The 22,913-nt window shown below is 50.0% G+C and overlaps 1 protein-coding gene across 2 annotated transcripts in view; it reads left to right on the top strand.

Moving 5' to 3' along the window:
- IGSF3 (immunoglobulin superfamily member 3) overlaps positions 1-22,913 on the top strand; it is an 89,516-nt gene that overhangs the window by 58,627 nt on the left and 7,976 nt on the right. Inside the window, exons 6-10 of one of the 2 annotated variants that reach the window (XM_081026274.1) lie at positions 446-505; positions 2,871-3,272; positions 3,644-4,048; positions 16,227-16,637; positions 20,994-21,401. In XM_081026274.1, the coding sequence (XP_080882400.1) occupies positions 446-505; positions 2,871-3,272; positions 3,644-4,048; positions 16,227-16,637; positions 20,994-21,401 (1,686 nt within the window). The remainder of the gene's footprint in view (positions 1-445; positions 506-2,870; positions 3,273-3,643; positions 4,049-16,226; positions 16,638-20,993; positions 21,402-22,913) is intronic. The other variant, XM_081026275.1, reaches the window with a different exon arrangement.

The following is a 22,913-nucleotide window of genomic DNA, read 5'->3' on the forward strand; positions in this document are numbered from 1 at the left end:
GAAAAATAAAATAGGCACAGGGGTCTTGCCACTCTTTTTTCTTTTCTCACCAACAGGATTACTTTCTTTCATGCTTATTATTTTTTTTAATCCCCCCACACACCTAATTATCTCGAAATTATTTTGTTTCTAGACTTTTTTCCCCTGCAATGCCTAGCATGGTGCTTTGCCTAGGATAGGTGCTTGCTGAATATTTGTAGAATTGAACTTGTGGCATCAAATGCCTACTCTCTCTCCTGTTTTCCTGTCAGTCAGTGCTTGCCTATTATAATAACCACGCACGGACTCTCTGCTTTGAAATCTGCAACTAATTCCTCGTTGTTTTGTAAGGATCCTACGAAGGGCAGCCACACTGTTTCCTTCCTCTATCTTTTGTGCTAAGAGATTTCCCCCAAGTTCCAAGAACTTGTTTGATGATCTGTGGCCTGCTATATTGCTTTTCCAGCAGATGACTGGGTAGTTAAAGTTCCCCAGAACCACCAGATCCTGCCCCAAGGCCACTTGGGTAAGTCTACCGAAGAAAATGATCACATCGGGAACGGTGATAATACCTTGGATTTTAATGGCGCTTTTCCTCCCAAGAGCCGAACGTGCTTCTCCATCTGTCATCTCCTTCTCTGCTCCAAGCCCTGAACTCCCTGTAGAGGCCAGTATCGTATCCATCCTAGGAAGGAGGAAACCAGAGCACCATCCAGAGAAGTGCTTCAGCGTGCATTACGTGCATTACGTTAGAAATGTTTGCTTCGAACTCCAAAGCCCCTGCTCTGTGTTTATTAGCGTGTTTTACATCATCAGCCTCCTGATTGGAAGTTTCATTTGTGAACACGCACCCAGATTCTCGTTAATTGTGGTCTAGTTTGCACTTAATCCAGTGTTTTAAATTGTTGGCTGCCTTTGCTCAGGCCCGGGGACACTTGTAAATAGTCTCACCTGGCAGTGCAGCACCACGTCGGTATTTGCCGGGTTTGTCTTCTCGGAGTCCCACAGTCTAACTGTGTGGTTTTTCCACGCCTGCTGGAGCTTCAGAGCACCAAACAGCAGCCCTCGTAGTCCACAAGCCAGCGCTTACATAAGAGTCCCCTGGGGTGACAGGAAGGGGGGGTGGGGTGATGCCCTGTAAGTCATTCTTCTGCTTCATGCAAGCGAAGGGATTTCTCCCCTTGATGCTGAAATTGCCCTTTTAATTCCTCACGTGGCAGTGATAACACGGGGGATGAGTCCTTCATCTAAAGAGGGACATTGTTATTCTCCATGAAGATCGTGGGAAATAACTACTTCATCTAGTACTCCCAGGGTCGTGACCCTGAAAAGGAGGAACTATTAGTCTCTCCATTTTGCACATGAGCAATCGAAGCTTGGGGTAGGTTAGGTAAGAACCCAAGATTACAGGTGAGAGCTCAGGCTTGCCTGCCTCCAAATCCATGTTTTTAGCCACTAGTGCTATAGATGCTGGCTAAGCCGGAGCCTGACCATCATCGTGAATCCTCTTGGTGTGGCTCCTGGGAAAATCCCATTCCCCACCTTGTCCAGACCTTTTTTTCACGTGAAACATGCCAATCCAGACTGGGTAGCCGCATACGCACCATATAAGAGCCTCAGGCAGAGGCTCAGTGCTCCTCTTTGCCTGTTTCTGCCTGCGGGGGAAATAGAAGGGAGAAAAGATTGATTCAAATGCATGGTCGTGGGTATGTGTGTATTTCCCCTCTGTGATTGGGTGTGCCTCTTAATCTGGGATTCGATTTGATTAATCGATTTAAAATTATTGTATGTGCTTCACGTGCGTGGTGCCCAGAAAGTTGGAACCAAATTAGTGATGGCATTTTGTGTTCTTTCATACCTATGGCTTTTTGAACTCAATATAGACTATATACAAGATAATATGTGCATGCTTACGATAGTTTAGACTATCCATGATGTTTATAAAAACAAAGAATTACTGGGAATCATACAGTGAATCATGATCATGGTGACTGGTTTTTAAAAACCTTCTACCATGGTAAGTGATTTATATGCATTACCTCAGATACTTTTAAAAACTGCACAAGATATATTACACTTTCCCTGTCTTACAGAAGAAGGTATGTAGAGTTTAAATAATTCAATTGGGTTAGTTCATAAAGCTAAGTGAGTAGCGAAGGGAGCTGAATCCTTACCCCCAACTTTGATTGGCAGAATGTTTCAAGGTCAAGAGCCCTGGAACCCCAGGGCTGAGTGTGGACAGGCAGGGTAGTGAGCCAGTGGCTTTGTTCTATTCCTCGGCGTTAATGAAAGTACGAAAGCTCGCTCCTCTCACATTCTGCGAAAGTAGACCATCTGTGCTCATTATTGTCCACAGCTAAGCACACATTATCTTCCAAATACTTCCCATCATTTTTTTTTCTACTTCCTAATATTGGCCTGAAGGACTCAAATGGCATGGTTTGGATGCCAGTTTCTATCTTACCGCTGTAGCACCAATTGGTGGGACGATTAAGGTGCAGTAGAATGAGTAATTCAACTTACTGAAAATCCAAATTGAAAATCCCTGCACCCCAGCAGAACGGATGACCTGATAAATCGCCTTGTGCCCTAAGCCTAACGTCATCATGTTGTAGTCCTCAGGTTCTGATTTGGTCCCAGGTCTTAGACCCTCACCCTCCTAGTCCCCTGTACATAGCAAAAGACCTGCTAGGTTACCACAGCTAACGCCTTGGGAAGCAATGCCCAGAACCAGCCAGGGCTGACACCAGCACGCGCCAGAGTGCTTTTGTCCTCCAAGGTTCACTGTACGTGAAGAGGATGACATTTGCACCCATCCTTTTTGTACATCTGTGGGGAGGGCGCCGTCAGGACCGGAAAGCCCCAGCGTGGCACTCTCTCCCTCTCCCCAGAGAGCAGCATCTTCGTGGACGTGACCAGCAATGCCAGCGTCATCCTTGAGGGCGAGAACCTGCACTTCTCCTGCAGCGTGCGGACGGCGGGCCGGCTGCCGGGCCGCTTCTCTGTCATCTGGCAGCTGGTGGACAGGCAGAACCGTCGCAGTAACATCATGTGGCTGGACCGGGACGGGACCGTGCAGTCGGGCGCGTCCTACTGGGAGCGCAGCAGTTTCGGGGCTGTCCAGATGGAGCAGGTGCAGCCCAACTCCTTCAGCCTGAACATCTTCAACAGCAGGAAGGAGGACGAGGGCCAGTACGAATGCCACGTGACCGAATGGGTGCGGGCCGTGGACGGCGAGTGGCAGATCGTGGGGGAGCGCCGCGCCAGCACCCCGGTCTCCATCACGGCTCTTGGTAAGGAGGCGGCTGGAAGCCTTTCAGTGCGTCCGCTGGGGAGACTGCTCCCAGGTGAAACATCTTACCCTGACTTGTATCAGTCAGAGTCCTGGCAGGCAACAGAAGGCACCTTCAAAGGGTTTAATTGAAGGAACGCTCTATGGAAGTGTGCATGATGAGGCACCTGGAGACTGGTGACAGCTGGGCGCTGTTACCACGCCTGGGGCTGGGTGGTGGGAGGGGAGTTGTAAGAATGCTGGCCAGGAAAGCAAAGCCACGCAGCAGGAGTGGTGGCCCCAAGTAGAAGAACGTGGCCACCTTCCCAGCTGACCCTGCCCTGAGAAAGCCAGGTGTCTCCTCTGGCTCGAGTCTCTCTGCTCTCTCTCCAGAAACGGGCTTTGCGGTCACAGCCATCTCCCGCACGCCGGGGGTCACCTACAGTGATTCCTTTGACCTGCAGTGTATCATCAAACCCCATTACCCAGCTCGGGTCCCCGTGTCGGTGACGTGGCGGTTCCAGCCAGTGGGCACCGTCGAGTTCCATGACCTGGTGACCTTTACCCGGGATGGAGGAGTCCAGTGGGGGGATCGGTCCTCCAGCTTCAGAACCCGAACGGCCATTGAGAAGGCCGAGTCCAGCAACAACGTCCGTCTCAGCATCAGCCGAGCCAGTGACACAGAGGCGGGCAAGTACCAGTGTGTGGCAGAGCTGTGGTGGCGAAACTACAACAACTCCTGGACGCGGCTGGCCGACAGGACCTCCAACCTGTTGGAGATCAGGGTGCTGCAGCCAGGTAAGCGGCTAGGGGCGTGTGCCTGGGCTGCATGATGGACCCGGGGTGGGGACAGAGCGCCCCCCCATCCGGCCCTCGGAGTGCGTGGCTGCTTTTGATGTTGAGAAATTTCAAATCTGTAGGAAGTTGCAAGAATTATGTTCCCCTTTCTTGATGGCCAGTTGTTAATGTCTTACGGAACTTGTCGACTCCCCCTGTGGGTATTTTTTGTTGTTGTTTTTGAACCATTTAAGGGTCAGTTGATGATGTCAGGTCACTTCCCCCTATAGACGTGTCTCCTGCGGACACTCTCCTACCTGACCGCACACCATTGTCGGACGGGATTTAACATAATTGTAGGACTGTACCAACATTTCCCCAATTGCCCCAAATCCCCTTTATAGTTTTTTCTTCTTCCAAACCAGGATCCAATCAGGGCTCACACATCCTTTTTAGCTGTCATGTCTCTTCAGAATCCTTTAATCGAGAACAGTTCCAGGGGGTGGGGGGGGGGAGGCTGAAGACATTGGCTTTTGTGAAGTGTCCAGGCCGACTGTTTGCTAGAAGCTCTGTTTCTTAATGTCATCTCCTGTAATCCTTTCAACAGTGATGTGGATGGGGTACTATTGTCCCGTTGGCAGAGAAGGAATCTCAGAGGGGAGAGGGAAGACGGAGCTTACTGGGCCCCCTGACTGAGGCTCTACTGTGTGTTAGATGCTTAGGGTCAGTTATTTTATTGCAATTTCACAGCAATCCCAGGAAAGATTAAGTGACTAGCGTGGATTCACGTAGCTGGTGAATAGTGGAGCCAGGATTCGAATCCTCGCCTGCCTTTCTCCTCTGCTGTTTCCCTGACCCAGGCTGTCCCTTCTCCCATGGAGCTGAGTTCCTCTCACGGCAGGTGGTGAGGGTACCGGAATTTGGGGTCTAGTCAGGGGGGTTTTCTGCAAACACTCTTGCCTTCATCAGGCTCTTCCCCTAACACAGGGGCATGGTTAAGTACATGCCGTGCTTACAGTTTCCTGGCTATCTGTCCCTATGGTTTCCTGGGTATCTGTCCCCGTGTCCTGCTAGGTTAGAAGCTGGGGGTGGGAGTGAGGGGAGGGTGGAGCCCAGGCCATGGTCCTGCACCCCTCCGTTGCCTGGCCCCAGAACAGGAGAGTGCAGGCACCCCCACAGTCAAGGTTGGGGGTTGGGCAAGAGGTGACTTGACAGACTCTTCCTGACCTCTGAGACACCCACTTTGTGAAGGTGGTTCAAACACCTTGCAGAAAGCATTTTTCTGCCTGCTCACTCACAGCCATGGTTAGTACCCAACCCCGTCTGCCCGACCACTTCAGATGATGACAGCGTTGTTTCCAGCAATGTGAGGTCCCCGAATAGTAATGTCTTGAGTTTCCCCTTCACCTCTTCTTAACCCCCATAAGAGTCCTGTTCTCTATCAGAGTTTGCAACAAGCGAGTTGTATAAATGGACCATTCCTTGGCCAATTAGAGCCGAAATCTAGGTGACACGATGCTCAGGGAAGAGGCGGTTCGGCTTAAGTGGATTTTCAGGGTAATGGAGGGTTAAGCAGAGACCCCATCGTGTGTGAGCCCTCATTGTGGAAAGGGCCAAGGGATGCACTGGCCTGCCTTCCGGCGTAGAACGTCGTAACCGTAATTGCACCTCTCGCGGTCTCGTCTGGCCCTCAAGGTCAGGGTCGTGAGCTGTAGTGCCCATCGCAGGGTTCTGCAGCGTTGCAGGCACAGGAAATGCTGACCCCAGGACCTTGCCTGACATTGCCTTTTCGAATACATCCCTAATATTTGCATGTTTCTGTTGCGACTTGGAATCTAAGCCTGGAGCCCTGAAGGGAAGACTAAGCAGTTCCTTCATCGAAGGTTCGAGTTATTTGGATTCTGATCAGATGGTGGTGTTCCTATAGGGCATACGGGACAAATATGTGTTCAAGTCTCTCTCGGGCGCCAGGCTTTGTGCTTGGTACTTCTGTTTTCTTTTCAGTCCACCCAGCAATGAAATCCAGTCGATGTTTGTATCCCATTTTGGTTTCCCCAGGAGGAAACCAAGGCCCCCCAAGTAAACTTGAGGAGGCAAGCCAGCTGGGTAAGTGGAACCCTGAGATTGGAACTGAGATTGGATGCCAGGTGTCTCTGATTCCATGCAGCTCCGTTTCCCATCGTACCGTTTGATTGACTCCTCTGTAGAAAAAGTATCTGGAGAGTTAGGAGACTCCGGATCTGCTCGGAGGACTGTCTTTGTGTCTGGTATGGCTGAGGCTGAGTGGGTTTGTTTGTGTTTTCACTGTGAAGCCAGAAGGAGCCGCGGCTGGCGGAAAACGGGAGCGCTGTCTGCGGGACTGTTTGTTGTAAGGCCTGTGCCCAGAGGTGTGTCGTAATGTACTCTCGGGCTCCTCTGGAGGCTGCAGAGCGCGGAGGTCGGGGCTGAGGCCATGCACACCCAGGGAGTGGCTGGGGCGCCCGCCGGGAGAATACATCCCTTAAGTGTTACTCTCTCCTTTATTAAATATTGATACATTTAGCACTTAATATTTTCCAGAGAGCTTCGTGTTCCTGTTGCTTCCCCCCCCACACACACACTCTGGTTGGTGCTCGGGGCTCTTGTTCTGGGGGAAAGAGAAGTGGAAAGATACCCGAGGGCTGACTCCGTGCCAGAGGCCATGTTGGGTACATCGTGTGTATTGTCTCCCTTCAGCGTCACAGCCACCCCAGGAGGAAGCTGTCCCTTTCCCGTTTTATAAACAGAGTAACGAGGATCAGAGGGGTTCTGACTTGCCCAAGTCAAATAAATAGTGAGGGGGAAGTTGGGATTTGAACCCAAGTGGGCCTTATTAAAGAGCAGTTGGGGTGGACTGTGGGGACAGAGTCCCAGGGAGCAGTTTCCAGGCTCTTGGCCTCACGTGGAAAGGTGGCTTGGGTAGTAGATGGCCATCAACTGTGGCTAATTGACCATCAGCTGTAACCAGTGAGCCAATTAGCCACTGATATAACTGTCGTGTCTGCGTTCGTTGGTTAGTCGGTCGGTTGGCAGACAGAGAAGCAGACAGCAGGTTGCAGGTTGTGTGGCTCCAGCCTCCAGTGAGATTATAGTGGTGTGACTGCCCCATCTATGGCTCCGTGGGTGTTCCTTTTTGGCCTCACTATGTCCTGCATTCTTATGTGGGGAGCGGGACCAGAGACCCCACAGGCTGCTTCGCATGTCGTGGATGGAAGGGGACTGGGACCTGTTTTTAAGGCCATATCATCAGAAATCATTCCTTCTGCTTCCGTCAGCCGTCACATTCACAGAAGAGGTCGCTCCTTGTAGGTGACTGGTGAGGAGGACTCAGCCCTGGTGGCAGTTGTAGTAACAACAGTAGCAGCTAATATTGATTGAGCATTTCTTGTGTACCCATCACTATCCTGAAGGCTTTCCGTGCAATAACAACCTACTTAGTTTTTACTTAATCCATGCCGCGAGGGGTACCGTTTCACCCATTTTGTAGATGACACTGACAGAGGTTTTTCTAGATGAGGACGGTGACATAGAGGTTTAATAAATTATCCAGTGACCCATAGCAAGTGGCAGAGACAAGATTCAAATCCAGACAGGCAATCTGGCTCCTGAGTCCAAGCTCTTAATTTTATGCTATTGTGGTATTTTATAGACAATTTTTTTTCTTCTTCTCAGGACTCTTGTACTTTTATTTAATCTCTCCTCTCTCTGGTTTGCCATCCCTGATTTCCTGACCCCCTTTAGCAAATACTTAAATTCATTTTTGGGGTCACGGTAGAGGTGCCTCAAGACACAGTTTGCCATAGCGTAGGGGTTTAACTTATGCCTCCTCTCTCTTCTCTGTTTCTTTTCATTTTTGCCACAAGATGGCTCCAAAACTTGGGGACATCGGAGCTCAAAACTAGTGCTGGCTTCCCTTCTTTTACTCTCCCTGCACACCTTGCCCCTCCAAACCCCTGCTCTTTTTTCTGCCATAGCAACTCCCCGCAATGCCTGGCTCCCACCCCCTTTTAAGACTATTTTGTCGAATATGCTTAGTCTCAGGGAACCAAATAGAAACCCAGGGACTGTTGGCTCACTCACGCCGGTCCCTGTATCTCAGTCTCCCACCGCTGGCGTCATCTGCTCCCAAGAAGGTTCTGTGTGGTCTGTGCCCAGGACCAGTCTTTGCCAGAGCCACCTCCTGACCTGCCCACGTCGCAGGTATTTGACTCATCGCAATCTCTGTCTGGATGGCACGATCCACTTGCTGTGAATCTATTACTAACCATTCTATGTACATGCTTCCGATGCCGTATGCACATCTGCAAGGAAATCTTCGAGCAATGCCATCACTCCCCTTCTGTTGTTCATTTCACTCGGCCTTACTCCCACTGATCACAGAGTATGACCCCCGAGGGGCATGTAGGCAAGACCGTAAGCCAGTTCAGCGTATTCGATTCTTAGTTCTTAATCAATCCTTTTCTCTTTTAATTTCAAAGCATCCCTTTGCTTCCTTCTGATTTGCTTCAGCACCAGAGACACCCTCCAATTACATATTCCTAAATACAGAAGCAATAAGGGAAACGTCAGCCCTCATTTTGCAAATGTTTACGACCATACCTTGCCTTGGTCTGCCTGTTAAGGATTGCACATTAAAATTGACAAAGCAATAAACAGGCTTCCAGGAGGACAGCCTCCGGTGTAGAAAGCCGACTTGTCAGGAGGTCTATTCTGCTGGGATTTGACTGATGGGTAGTCAGGATGAATATTTAATACCCTCTGGATGCTGCCAAATCCGTTTTCTCCAATTTCTTACTGCTGACCCAGCAGACTGGGAGAGCTGAGGGCTTTTTCTTTGACTTCTGTGAGTCCAGGGCATGTGACAGTGGCTCTCCTTGTCACTGTCTAGTAGGTGACAGGCTGCCTCATCCAGTTTTCCTGGTAGGAATGTAACATGGGGTTCTCCTTCCTCCCCAGGTGCACGAGGCGCAGAGATGGAGCAAGCATGAGGGCAAGAACCCTAGAGGAGCCCCCAGCCCTCTGCTCCCCTCAGGCCTTGTTGTCATGGCGACTCGAGGTGCACCTGTTTGGAGTCAGTGAGCTAGGGTCCTGCTCTGGCTGCAGACACGGCATGTCTGGTTACTCCCAATTAGCTGTTTCTACCTCCAGTCTTTTGCTCCTTTCTCCTTGCTCCTCTCTCCCAGTGCCTTCTGCAAGCATGTCTGAGTACCTACTGTGTGCCAGTATCCATGCTGGATACTGCAGCTGCAGAGATGGTGTTTCATAGTTCTTACCTTGGGCTGTTCGGTGGCCTGGGAAGACAGAAGTTCAGGGAACCGCTTCATGGGTAGTGGTAGAGCCGGCTTCATGTGTGGGCCAGGGGCCAGGGGTTCATCCCCAGGAGGGTTGGCAAGGGCCAGGGGAGCCCCTTTTATACCCAGAAGCATGGAGGATCCCCATCCATGATGGTTAAAAGCAAGGACAGACCAGCCTGGTTTTGAATCCCAGCTCTACCATTTACCTACGGTGTGACCTTAGGTACGTGTCTGTATAAAATTGAAGGTCATCGCATTTATTTCATGGCACTGGCGAAAGACAAATCATTAATATCTACAAAGAGCCGAGACCAGTGTTCAGCAGATAGGATTAATGTAAATCTGTGAAATAAGAATATTCAAAACTGAGCAATTAGGACTTTAGATCATACCCAGATCATATAGACCTTTTTCTACAACGATTTGTAATCGTCCCTTTACTACTCTAAAATGAAAGTCATAGACAATATAACATTTCTACTCACATAACCTTTAAAAGTTGTTACGATGCCCTAATTGTGGAACAAAGGAGGAATGTTTTAGAAAGCAGTTCATACTCACATAATGTGCTTTTAACCTGTCGGCACTCGGGGACGGTCACCCTGGGAGGCAGGTACTTTGGTGGATACAACAGCCAGCCGGGCAGCGGTGCTGCAAGTCTGCCCCTAGGACCGCAGCTGTGTCAGCCCTGCCACCCCAAGCGGCGCTGCCATCTGGGACAGAGGTTCCAAAATCCTGAGCAAATCTTGTGACACTATTGAACAAAGCAAGGTGACACCCTCCCTTGCTTTACCTGGCACATATTAACACTAGCCAAAAACAACAACAACAACAACAACACTATTGTGTTGAGTGTGCAACACAAGCAGGTTCTAGGATCAGAGACCGAGTTTTCCCCCGTATGAATGTCATTTGAAAGTCACGCAGGACATGAGGTGGAGTTTGTTGCAGGGAGCCAAGGGGTTACATCTACTGTGTTTCCCCGAAAATAAGACCGGGTCTTATATTAAGGTTCGCTCCAAAAGACACATTAGGGCTTATGTTCAGGGGATGTCATCCTGAAAAATCCTGCTAGGGCTTGTTTTCCGGTTAGGTCTTATTTTCGGGGAAACACAGCATGCTGGCTCTCGTTCATGAAGTAGCTGGCCACAGAAGACTGCCCACAGATGTCTGTGAGGACCCTGGGGGGGTGCTGCCCTGTGCTGGGCAGCCGCAGGACTGCTGCAGGCTCAGCGACCAGCTCCTGGTTGCAGCTTAGGAAGTGCTCCCTGGGCGGGGCTGAGGCCGGAGGCAGGGAGACGGGTGCAGGTCAAGTATAAGGTGTGAGAAAGAGGTGATTAGGGGCTTAAACAGAGCAGGACCATGGGGAGAAAGAAGAGCAGGGGTCTGAGGGCAGTGCTAAGGACGTAGGGGCTCCTTAAGTGTGGTCACTGCGTGGCTGGTACGTGCCTTTGCCACCTCCTTCCCTGAGAGTGCGTGGCTCGCTCTCTCTCTGCCTCTCCCTCTCTTTCTCCCCCAGTAGCCCTCCCTTTATTCTCGCCCAGTCTCTTGGCAGACTTGCTTTCCTCAATTTGAGAAACCTCTGCTGCCCCCCCCCTCTTCCTAACATTACTGATTCCTGTCGTGGAGCTTTAATACAAAACAGTGTCTTCCTTCTCTCCCTCTCCTCCCTCACTGCCTATATCTCCTCACCTGCTACCTTCTGGCTTCTGCTCGCACCACTGCACAGAAACTGCCGTCTCCAGAATTACCTGAGGCCACCTCACCACCACACCTGTGGTTCTCAAGCTCAGTGGACATCATGCTGGGCCCGACCTGGGGCACTGGTGATTCTGTACTCTCAGCAAGCCCCCAGGTGGTGGAGGTGCTGCTGCAGGTACCGACCGCATCATGACAGCCACAGGTGGTCAGAATCTGGAACATACTCCAGGCTCATAGTCCGGCAGAGACTTAAACGCGTACCTTTCTAACTTCATCCCCACACCTGACCACTTGCTGTTCCCTGAATACAGTGCACAGGGTATTCCTCTGTCCTCTCTCTCTGGGGTGCCCTTTCACTCTCCTCTGCCTGGGCACCACCGACTCACTTGTTTTTCAGGACCTAGCTTAAATGTCACATGCCTTCTGACAAGTTCTCACCCTCCTATCGGGATCAGGATCAAATAAATGCCTGTCCTTTACAATTCTCATACCACCGAGAAAAGCTCAATCACATATTTATTCAGTCATCCATTTATTAATATGATTATTAAGGGGTTGGCTCATAGTCTCTGCCCTTCAGATGCTTATATCTTAGTAGGAAACATAAGACCTTCAAAAAAGTAACTTTGTCAATCGACAAACAGCAAATGCTGGCGAGGATGTGGACAAAAGGGAACCCTTGTGCACCATGGGTGGGAATGTAAAGCAGTGCACCCACTATGGTAAACAGTATGGAGGTTCCCCAGAAAATGAGAAGTAGAGTTGCCATACAATCTAGCAATTCCACTTCTGGGTATTTAGCCAAAGAAAACAGAAACCCTAATTGGAAAAGATAATCTGCACCCCCACGTTCATTGCAGCATTACTAGTAATAGCCAAGATATGGAAGCAACCTAGATGTCCATCAACAGATGAATGGATAAAAATATAGTGTAGATGGAATATTACTCAGCAATAAAAAAGAATGAAATCTTGCCAAGTGAAATAAGTCAGACAAAGATAAATATATGATCTCGCTTATATGTGGAACCAACACAAACAAAACAGAAACAGAGACCCATAGACATAGAGAACAAGCTGATGGTGGCCAAAGGGGAGGGAGGGGGCAGATGGGAGTAAAGACAAGAGAAAAAATTTTAAATTTAAATTTAAATTTTTTTAAAAAGGAGGGGAAGATCTTGCCTCAGAGCAAAATGGTACTAAGTAGTAATTCCCTGCTCTGAGATTTGGTAAAGCCAGAGTGAGCTTGGCTATGAAAAGGGCTTAGCCCAGGCCAGAGGATATGGTGACCCAGCAACAAAAGGTAGATGCTCATTGACAGACGAGTGAAAGGAATGCCCTTCAATCCATCTTCCCTCACTTGGGCGTGGCCCTCTCATCACCGGGACTCCCAGACTCCCTGGCACACCTGCAGCTGGTTTGGGAAGAGACACAGATATGAAAGCATCAGCCAGAAAAAGAAATTAACTTCATCGTAGGCCGCATGTCACAGAGCTCTAGTGGGGTTTTAGGGAATCCCTTACTGATGGAAGAAATGAGTTCTGAGTGGGAAGTGCACACACCAGGTGGATTGCACAGGGTGGGGAGGGTGGCTGATAAAGCATCTGCTCTTCTCCTTCCTTCTGACGCCTCTCACCTTCAGACCTCCCTGCCCTTGCTGTAACACAATAGCCGCTCCTGTAATGCAGCACGCACACTTCTCCACGTTTCCATCAGAGGCCTCGCAAGGAAACTCTCCAGATGCAGAAAGAAAGGGCCCTTCCTGCAAACAAAGTACAGCCTGGCCCTGGGAGTCGTGAGGTGCCCGAGAAGGCATCTGCTGGTGTGAGCTGGAGTCTGTGCCCGCGGGTGAGGCCTGCCTAGCCCACAGCCTCTCTGACCCTTCATCCCGCCTCTTCCTCCTGCTGATTCATTGTGGGCGATGAGCCATGCCTCAGTCCTCAGCCGCTTTCCTTTCACCTCTCACTGTATGGCCTCTCTAAGTCCATTCACTCAAGCACAGCCACGTCCAAGGTGTCTCAGGCTTTAAGGTGCTTATGAATTACCTGTTAAAAGGCACGTGCTGATTCAGGCGGTCTCGGGGGCGGGGAGCTGCCAGTCTGCATTTCGAACCAGCTACCCGGTGACAGGGATGCTGCTGGTCCATGGACAGCATTTGTAGTAGTAAGTTTGCCCCTTAAACGTTTGACAGTTTTCCGTCTAACGAGCTTAGAACGTGGGACTGAGCCCGGAAACCAAGAAGAAATGGGCATAGTGAACATGTACTGTGTGTTTATTACATACCGGGCTCCATGCTCATCTCTTTCTAGAGACTGTGTGCTTTTAATCTTGCAGACGAGAACCCCTGGGATCCTGAAGGGGGCTGGGCTCTCTTAACTGTGGGGGAAGGTGGTGATGCAGGTAGGCCACACGCCTGCCAGGGCAGCACTGGGCAGGACGAGGGAGCTTCCTAATTACTCACGGAGGGTGCCATGCCCTCAGGCTTCAGGAATGGTCCTCCCTGCCCTTGAGATGTGCGAGGAAATTCTATTCTGAGCACAGAATAGAAGCCTGACCCCTCACCCACCTTCCAGGCATGCACCAAATTTCAAAAATGCCTCTCTTTTCAAGCTTTTCAACACTTCACAATATTTTGACATGCGGAGGAAAATAAAAACGGAAATGCTTTGAAACATTTCTCTTCCTTGGTTTCTGGTCCCCAGACCATGTGACCGAATTGAAGTTTAGTCGTAGGATTCCAGTGCAACATACGCAGTTATATAGCAATTGAGGTTTCCTTAGTAACAGTTGCAAAAATAATCTGGCCGCAATCAATAATACATTTTAGAGCTCCTTCTCCTCCACACTGAACAACCCAGTTTTTTTGGCCAAGGACCAGGACAATTCAGGTGGTGTCGTTTGCACTGATACACGTATCATTTGCATGTGGTGAATTGGGTTGGAAAGGACTGAAGAAGGCCTGGTTGTTCACGTATTATAGGAATATGACCTGAAAAGTCAACTGGCACGCTAATGTGTATCTAGTTTGCAGAGCTTGGGAGCTTGCTGGTAACCCCGGCCCTGGATTCCATTGCGCCCCGGACGACTTGGTGGTTGAAGAAGGGAGAAGGCAGGAGCAAAGAGCAAGAGGAACCAGAAGCGTGGGGCATGGGGACGAGGGAGTTCTTTCACATCCATGCTTGGTGTGTTCTTGATGTCTCGAGGAGGCATGTAGGTCTGTGCGCGCAGCCGTCTTTGTGAAGAGTGTCACCCGATTTACCCCCAGGAGAGGGCCGTGGCCTCAGAGTTAGTTTTGCAGTAATGGCGTTGGTTACCGGATCCTGCCATACCTTAGCTGGCTGAATTCCTCTGAGCTATTCAGAGTTTTGTCTGTATGTTATCTGGGCGCCCAAGGGACAGCCTGGCTTTGAAAAGTTTCAGTTGCCTGGGCACATCGGACTCAGACCTTGATGCTGTCTTTCCATACCAAGCTCCAAGCGAGCCAGCCGGCCGGTGCGGGCAGAGGAGGCCCAGGCACGACCAGTGGGCTCAGTCAAGGATCAAGCGACCAGCAGGGGTGCCTGACACAGGCCCAGGCCGACCTGCCCCCGCCTGCTCTGTGGGCATGTCCACTGGAGGAAGCCGGCTCCCTCTCCCGGGCAGGGTGTGTGCCTTGCCCTGGGTTTCTTCTCAGCTGGTGAGTGGTTTTGTCTCAAAAGGCAAGGTGTCAAGAGAGGCGTGGAGGTGTAATGATGCTTTTACTACCGTGTTTCCCCGAATATAAGACCTAGCTGGACCATCAGCGCTAACGCGTCTTTTGGAGCAAAAATTCATATAAGACCCAGTCTTACTTTAACATAATATAAGACTGGGTATAACATAATATGATATAATATAATACCGGGTCTTATATTAATTTTTGTTCCAAAAGACGCATTAGAGCTGATGGTCCAGCTAGGTCCTATTTTCGGGGAAACAGGGTATTTGCTCACAAAGAGGAATTAGGTCTTTTTTCAGTAGGGGGAAGAAGAGGGAGGCAGAGCCAAGTGTAATAATGATGGAGTGGGTGCAATCTCAAATTACCTTCATAGATAGATTTCATTACACCGTGGCTTGTTGCCACCTTAAAGGCAAGTGTCGTCATTAGTTCGCTGGACTCCGAGCCTGCCCTCCCTTCTGGTTTTGGAGCAGGATTGCTGAAGTTGGCTCTGTTCTGTCTTGTTGCTCATCATTTTTTTTCAGCCTCCGCCTCTCCCCACTCCCCAGCAAGGTCATCCCGGCATCTTCTGACTTCCCACTGCTGTGTCTCTGCAGCGTGCTTGCTTTCGCTCACCCCCTCGCTCCCATCTCTCAGCAAACATCGACCGAGCGCTTTCTGAAGCCCAGGCACCGTGCCCGGCTCTGGGGCCGCAGTGAGGAGAACGTGCTGTTGGCAGGACTGTCTTATTCCTCATTCTTCAAGGTGTCCCCAGCCCTTGGCCTCCTGAGGCGACAGAGTGGGCCCACTCTGAATATTTGCAGATCGAACAGAAAAAGCTTGATCTCTGCGGTGGGGGAGCTCACAGACTAGGCTAGAAGAGAGACGTAAGGAAAACCAGCCTGACGGTACATCAGGTGCTGATGGAAGCACAGAGGGGGGTCAGCTAGCCCAGTGGGAGGGAAATGGGGGTGCAGACTATAGGATGAGTGGAGAGAAGGGTCCCAGGAGAGATGGCAGAAGGAGACACGCAGACAGGATGGCTGAGCAGAGACCAGAGCTCAGGGAAACCTACATGGGGGTTGAGGCTTGAGGGGGTGTCACGAGAAACAAGTCAGGACCCTTGTGGGAGGGTCTTTGCACTGGGGAAAAGGAATTTTTTTTCTGTATAACTTGAAAGCAGTTGGTAGCCATTAAACTTTTCAAGCAGGGAAATGATGTGGGCAGATTTGTGTGTTAGCTGCATCCCGCTGGAGGTTGTGTGCAGCAGGGGGAGATGCTGAGGGCCTACGAGATGGGCGGATGAGGCAAAGCAGAGACACACGGGGGCATGTTTGGGGTGAACTCAGCTCTCTGCTGCTTTTCTCACACCGAGCCACCCTGGGGAGGGCGTCCTTCCATGACTGGTCCTCTAGGAACCAGGCTGGGAGCTGGGAGGCGCAGTTTGGGACGGGCCGTGTTTCCAGGAGTGTGGGGTGCCTCTGCTGATCGGCGCCCCTTTGCTTTGCAGTCACCAAGCTGCAGGTGAGCAAATCAAAGAGGACCCTCACCCTGGTGGAGAACAGGCCAATCCAGCTGAACTGCTCCGTCAAGTCTCAGACCAGCCAGAACTCCCACTTCGCCGTGCTCTGGTACGTCCACAAGCCCTCGGACGCCGACGGCAAGCTCATCCTCAAAACCACGCACAACTCCGCCTTCGAGTACGGCACCTACGCTGAGGAGGAGGGCCTGCGAGCCAGGCTGCAGTTTGAGAGGCACGTGTCCGGGGGCCTGTTCAGCCTCACTGTCCAGAGAGCTGAGGTCAGCGACAGCGGCAGCTACTACTGCCATGTGGAAGAATGGCTGCTGAGCCCCAACTATGCCTGGTACAAGCTGGCAGAGGAGGTTTCGGGGCGCACGGAAGTTACTGTGAAGCAGCCAGGTAAGGATCGGGCGGGCAGCCGTTCTGGGCCAGGGGGCTCTGTGGGGTCCACGTCCACAGACCCCCCTCGTGCACTGTGGACCCGCCCCCTCTGCGTGCAATGGTCCTGGTGCTGATGCAGGCTTGGAAAACCATCCTTGCCCTGCCGTTGTGGACGGCATCTTCCCCAGGGAGAGGCCCGAGGGGCCGCTGTGCTTGGCACGATGTGGCCAGGCAGGGTTCCTGGCAGCTCCTGGCTTGCTTTCTGGGTTTTCGATTTGCACCCTGGATCTCGGGCGGGTGCCAGCTCTGTACCCAGGGTTCCCGCCGAGAAGGCATTTTATGGTTGCCCTCAACTTTTTCCCCCTCCCCCAGCCCAGGAGTGAGCACATCCTGTCTCCAAACTGAATCACCAGTCAGTCCTTTCTCAGACCCTGTGGGCACAGCCCTCGTTCTGCTCCCTGACAGATGGCGTCTGACCTCTGCCCAAACGCCTCCAGGGAGGCAGAGCTCACTGCCTCCGCAGGCCTCGGTTCCACTTTTAGGCAGCCCCAGTTGTCAAAACTCCCCCTTCCCGTAATTTCCCTCTCAGAGTTTAGTTCTGCCCCTGGAACAACCCAAGAGAAGTTGGGTCCTAGTCCTTCACATACAGCCACGTGCTGCACAACAACGTATCAGGTAACAACAGACCGCATGTAGACAGTGGTCCCATAAGGTAATAATGGAGCGGAATTTCCTGTAAGAGGTGAAGGGTGTGTGGTCCAGGAGGAATTTCTTTTTCTCTGAGGGGAACAGTATGTGTGGGGCTTGGCGGTGGAGGCCGTCTCACTCCCTGGGCCTCAGTTTTCAGTCTACAGGTGACATCCCAGTCAGTCAGCCCCTGAGCTGGTTCAGCACAACTGTCCTCCCCAGGACTACTGACCCCTTCTTCCTTCTGATCCTGGGGCCCCCTCTCACCCCCTCCTGCCAGGAACGCCTCACCCAGCCAGTTTCTCCTCGATATTTCCAACCAGTCCCTGTTCAGGGAGCAGCACTGACGGCTTCGATGTTTTAGTTTTGACCCTGTTGGAAGGAAGCAGGGGGAGGGGCTTGTGGGACAGTGTTTATAAAGTCTGCAGGAGCGTGCAGTCATGTCCTTCCCATCCACTCACCCCCCTTACTGACTCGCCCAGAGCAACTTCCGGTCCTGCCAGCTCTATTCATGGTAAGTTCCCTGCACAGGTGTACCACTGTCTATCTTTATACCGTCTCTTTATCGTCCCTTTTCTACCGTGTTTCCCTGAAAATAAGACCTAGCCTGACCCTCAGCTCTAATGTGTCTTTTGGAGCAAAAATTAATATAAGACCTGGTATATATTATATTATATTATATTTATTATATTATACCTGGTATTATATTATGGTAAAATAAGACCGGGTCTTATATTAATTTTTGCTCCAAAAGATGCATTAGAGCTGATGGTTCGGCTAGGTCTTATTTTCGGGGAAACACGGTATGTTCAGATATGTTTAGATACACAAATACTTAACCGTTGTGTTACAGTACTCAGTGCAGTAACATGCTGTAAGGTTTGTAGCCTAAGAAGCAACGGGCTGTACCCTACAGCCTGGGTGTGCAGGAGGCTGTACCGTTTAGGTGTGTGTAAGTGCACTCTGTGATTGCACAACCATGAAATCGCCTACGAGGCATTTCTCAGAACGGATCCCTATTGTTAAGTGACACAAGACTCTCTGTGAAAGTAGCTCTGTGTGCCCCGTCAGTGTCTCCTTCTTGTTAAAGAGCTCTAGTGTTTTGAACTTCTCACATGATGTGGCCTCAAGCCTCCTTCCATCCTTCATGCCTGCATGCCCCACAACTTGTTGTCACTGCCTGTCCTTGATGCGCCTTGGGGTGTTGTGTTGCCACCCAGAGTCCCGTCTTTGTGCTTTTGTTTATGCTGCCTTCTTCACTTGGAATGCCCCTCTCCTATTGCTTCTGCCCCTGTCTTTACTCCATTTCCAAGACTTCACTGAGCACCACCTCCAGGAAGCCTTCCCTGATGTCTCCCATATCACCAGGGATTTCTGAACAAATACATAATGTAATAATTGTTTGTTTGCATTTTTTTCTCCACTATACTGTAAGCACTCCGAGGATAGGGCTGTCTCCTTGTATCTTCAGTCACTGGCATGGCACCCTTAAGAAATATTGGTTGAATAAGGAATGAATGGTTGTAGTCCATAAACATCCAAGGGCCCTGGTACTTACTGTTCTCTTAGCTTGGAGCATGTGGACCATAGATATTCATTTATCTCCTTCTTTCTCAGATAGGCGTTCTTAGCTCATTTTAACTAAAATAGCTAGTTAGGCTACATCCCCTTTCCCCATTCCCTTCATAGCACATACCACCACCTGGCATTCTGTTGATTTACCTATGCATACACAAGTAACTACGAACACTTATTTATACTTACAGACGTTCACTGATTGTCAGTTATTATGTATCACTTGTTCATTATTTGTATATCTGTTGTCTGTGTCCTCCCAGCCAGACTTGAAGCTCCCTGAGTAACAGCACAGATACTTTGTTTTCTTCACTATTTATTCTGTTTCCACAGCTTGTCTCCCAGGAGGCCTGGGCAACTATTTGTTCAGTAGAAAAACAGAATCAGATACAGAAGTCCAGGTCTGGCCTGGCCCCGGGCCAGATGCAATGGGCTTGTCCCGCTCCTTTCCATTGGGATACGGTGTTTCTAAAACTGCCCCCCCCCCCCCAGGGATTCTTGTGGGCCTCCGAGTGACATTTTGCACTAACCCTTTCTCTGGTGCATTAAAAGGAAGCTCTGGTCTCAATGCGTCCTGTTGGTATTTCCAGCGACCCATGTTCTGCCTTCAAGCCAGTCCCAGGGGCTTTTGAAAACTTTTGAAGGTTGTCGTTAGGCTCCCAGATGTTCTTTTAGGTTTCTGTTCTTCCTGTCTCTTTTCAGTTCTGATCACGTTCTCAATCGGAGTTCCTCTTACTCGCCGTCCATCCTTTCCCTTTCTCATTTGTTCTGAAACCGAGAGATTCGTGGTAGATCCTAAATTTATCCATGGACTTTCCCCATCTGAGGCTAAAGACGTAGGCCACACTCTAACTGGGGCAGCGCAAAAGGGCTGGAAGGATTCGTGTCAAGACACCCTGAGTGAAATCTGTTTAAGGGGACTATTAACACAATAAACAGAAAACTCACAAGACGCTGATTAAAACAACACATGGCCCCCTTGCCTTTGAGGTTTTTGGTTTCTGTGGGTTTTTTGATTTGTTTTTCCCTACTTCTAGTTCTTCCCCTTACCCACCACCTTTTTTAATTTTTCTGTTGAAAAAGAATACACTTTATAGAGCTTTCGGAAAATGCAAAAAAGAGCACTCATCTTTCATCCCAGAGACAACGTATGTGTGTGTTTTGGGGAGATTGGTTATTTAAAATTTCTGTTCTTTTTAATTTTTTCCACCTTTTAATTACAAAAGTAACCACATACATTGTAAAATATTCAGACAGCTTTGAAGTGTGAAAAGTAAAAACCCAAAGTGCAAGGCCCTCCCCATTCTCTCATATCACTCAGGGGGTGCCCTGTGCTTTCACAAGTTTCATAGCTTTCTGATGCTTCTGGTCCAGGCAGGCTCCTTAGGGCCCTTTATAAAATTACGTGCTCGCCGTCAGGGCTTACTGTTGTTAATGAGACTTCTGACCGGCTGGGTTTGCAAACCAGTGGTTCGATCTTATCAATCTTTTGTTTACTGATGTCAGGTCAGTTCTGTGCCCATCTCCAGAGAAACCCATGTGGATTTTCTGGGTTTTTTTTGTGTGTTTTTTGTACAGACAATGACTGCTGTTCTTAGGGCCAACTTGTGACCATATTAAACTGGGTTTCCTCGGCAGTTCTTTTGTGGTTGACTGCCCAGCATATTCCCTTCCTGTGGTCAGTTTTAAAAATGTACGTCCTCTGGCTTGGAGAGGGGTTCTCACCATGCCCTCCTGCCCCTTCTCAGCCACCCGGTGCTCCGCTCAGCCATATGCTTTGTAGTCTGCTGTCATGGGATGTGCAGTTATCCACACGCGTCATCCAGGACAAGAGGACGCGCTTGTCCTCTGCTAAAGCACCGAGATTGGAGGGTTATAACCTGGGCGACAGCTGTTCCTATAACACAGAACTCCTTGTACCTCAGGCACTCGGACACATGATCAGGGAGCTGAGAGAATGTCGGGTGCCACCCTGCAGCAATGTTTCTGCGAGTTGAGGGTGCTGCCGTCTTTCTGCATTGGGAAGGCACCCATTCACCTGTGCTTGGAAAGCGTGCGTGCACGTGGCTTGTTGTCTTCTCGTGGCTGATGTCTCTTTCCCTGCCCTCCCAGACAGCCGCCTGAAGCTCAGCCAAGTGCAGGGAAACCTGTCGGTCCTGGAGACGCAACAGGTGCAGCTGGAGTGCGTCGTCCTGAACCGCACCAGCGCGGCCTCCCAGCTCATGGTGGAGTGGTTTGTGTGGAAGCCCAACCATCCTGAGCGGGAGACGGTGGCCCGCCTGAGCCGCGAGGCTACCTTCCAGTACGGAGAGCAGGCGGCCAAAAACAACCTGAAGGGGCGGCTGCATTTGGAGAGCCCTTCCTCGGGCGTGTACCGGCTCTTCATCCAGAACGTGGCCGTGCAGGACAGCGGGACCTACAGCTGCCACGTGGAGGAATGGCTGCCCAGCCCCAGCGGCGTGTGGTATAAACGGGCAGAGGACACTGCTGGACAGACAGCTGTGACAGTCATGCGACCAGGTGAGGGTTAAGGTTGCCAGGCCTCCTTCCCCGTTGCTGTTTCCCCTGCATCTGTAATATTTTATGCAGCGCATAAGATTAGTTTGTTAATCAGTAACTTATCTGCAGTTAAATATATGCGCATTTACGCTTACATTTGCAATCAGTATTGGCTCACATTTTTTTCCCCCTAGCGAATGGAAAAGTACGCACATCTGGCCCTGGGCTGAGGTGATTCTGTGTCTTAACTAGAATAACATTTGTCAATGAATTATTCCAGGGCGTAGAATATTTTCTTTTTTAAAAATACATTCAGGTTTGGACACGTGGTGGAGGTGCAGAAATCTGGAAACAGTAGCCACGTGGTGTAAAAAAAATCAGCTATAGATTTTCAGTGGGGGAAAAAAATTGATTTGCATTCTTTAAGCAGAAAAAGGTGAACTATATGCAGCCTTTCTAACAGTTTTGTTGCTACTAATGAGTCTTCCAGGTGGCTCTGTGCTTTTTTCTTGTCTCTATTGTTTGTTTCTAAGGTACCTAAAGGCACATAATTACCAGGTATAATTATTGTTAACACATTTAAACACATAATTAAAGCAGAGTGGTACAGGACTCCTACGTCCTCTGCCACATCGCACCATCCTGCATGCATTTCGGAGCAGAAAGTCGGTGGTTCCTCGTCGGAGGAACGCCACGACCTTACAATAGCGACACCATCCCAGGCGATAGGAATTTTCCAGCTCCATTGTGGATCTTACGAGACCGCTGTCACACGCAATCCGCCGTTGACCAAAGCTTCGTTACGTGGTGCGTGACCACATGTAACTTGATCATGCTACGTAGTTACAAAACATTGGGAAGCAGAAAAGTTACCTATAACCTCCCCACCTACGTACCTTCATAGCCGCTCTGTTTCTCTCTAAATCAAATCTAAATCAGGATCATGTTTTATGCGATGTTTTTCCCGCTCCACGTTCTTCTGTAAGCGTTTTCCCATGTCACCGAAAACATTTTTAGTGGTTGCGTAACCACCACCATTTTTAGTGGTTGCGTAACCTTCAGTGTGTGGCCAGACGTCAGCAGTTCTCTTCTGAGGTATAAGAACTTGGACATAGAGCCGACTTTGAATAATTTAGCTCCCAAGAGTTACGTGAAGTGTCGTCTAGCATTGCTTAGGGTGAAGCGTAGTATGATGTATGGGAATTGAAGGGCTCCTACACGTGGTGAGATTGTAGCTGACTAATTTCATCACTGTGTTTGGCTCACACAACTGGGGAAGAGCGAAAACCACATGCATCAGACACAGACCCCGACAGTGGTCAAGGTTACAGCATGGAAACAGAGAACATAACATAGAGGCGGGGGGAGATGAACTTCTCTCCTGTGGTTTATACCTAGAAAAGGAAAGAGTGTTCAAGTCCTGAGCAGGGAGATGGCTGGCGTATTCTCGAAGGAGTCAGACATGAGGAGCCAAATTGGTAGAGAGGCGTGGTAAGGGGAGGGGGCTTGAATGAAGGTGCAAATTAATTCTAT

Source organism: Rhinolophus hipposideros, assembly GCF_964194185.1.
Source record: "Rhinolophus hipposideros genome assembly, chromosome: 19".
Classification (NCBI taxonomy): Eukaryota; Metazoa; Chordata; class Mammalia; order Chiroptera; family Rhinolophidae; genus Rhinolophus; species Rhinolophus hipposideros.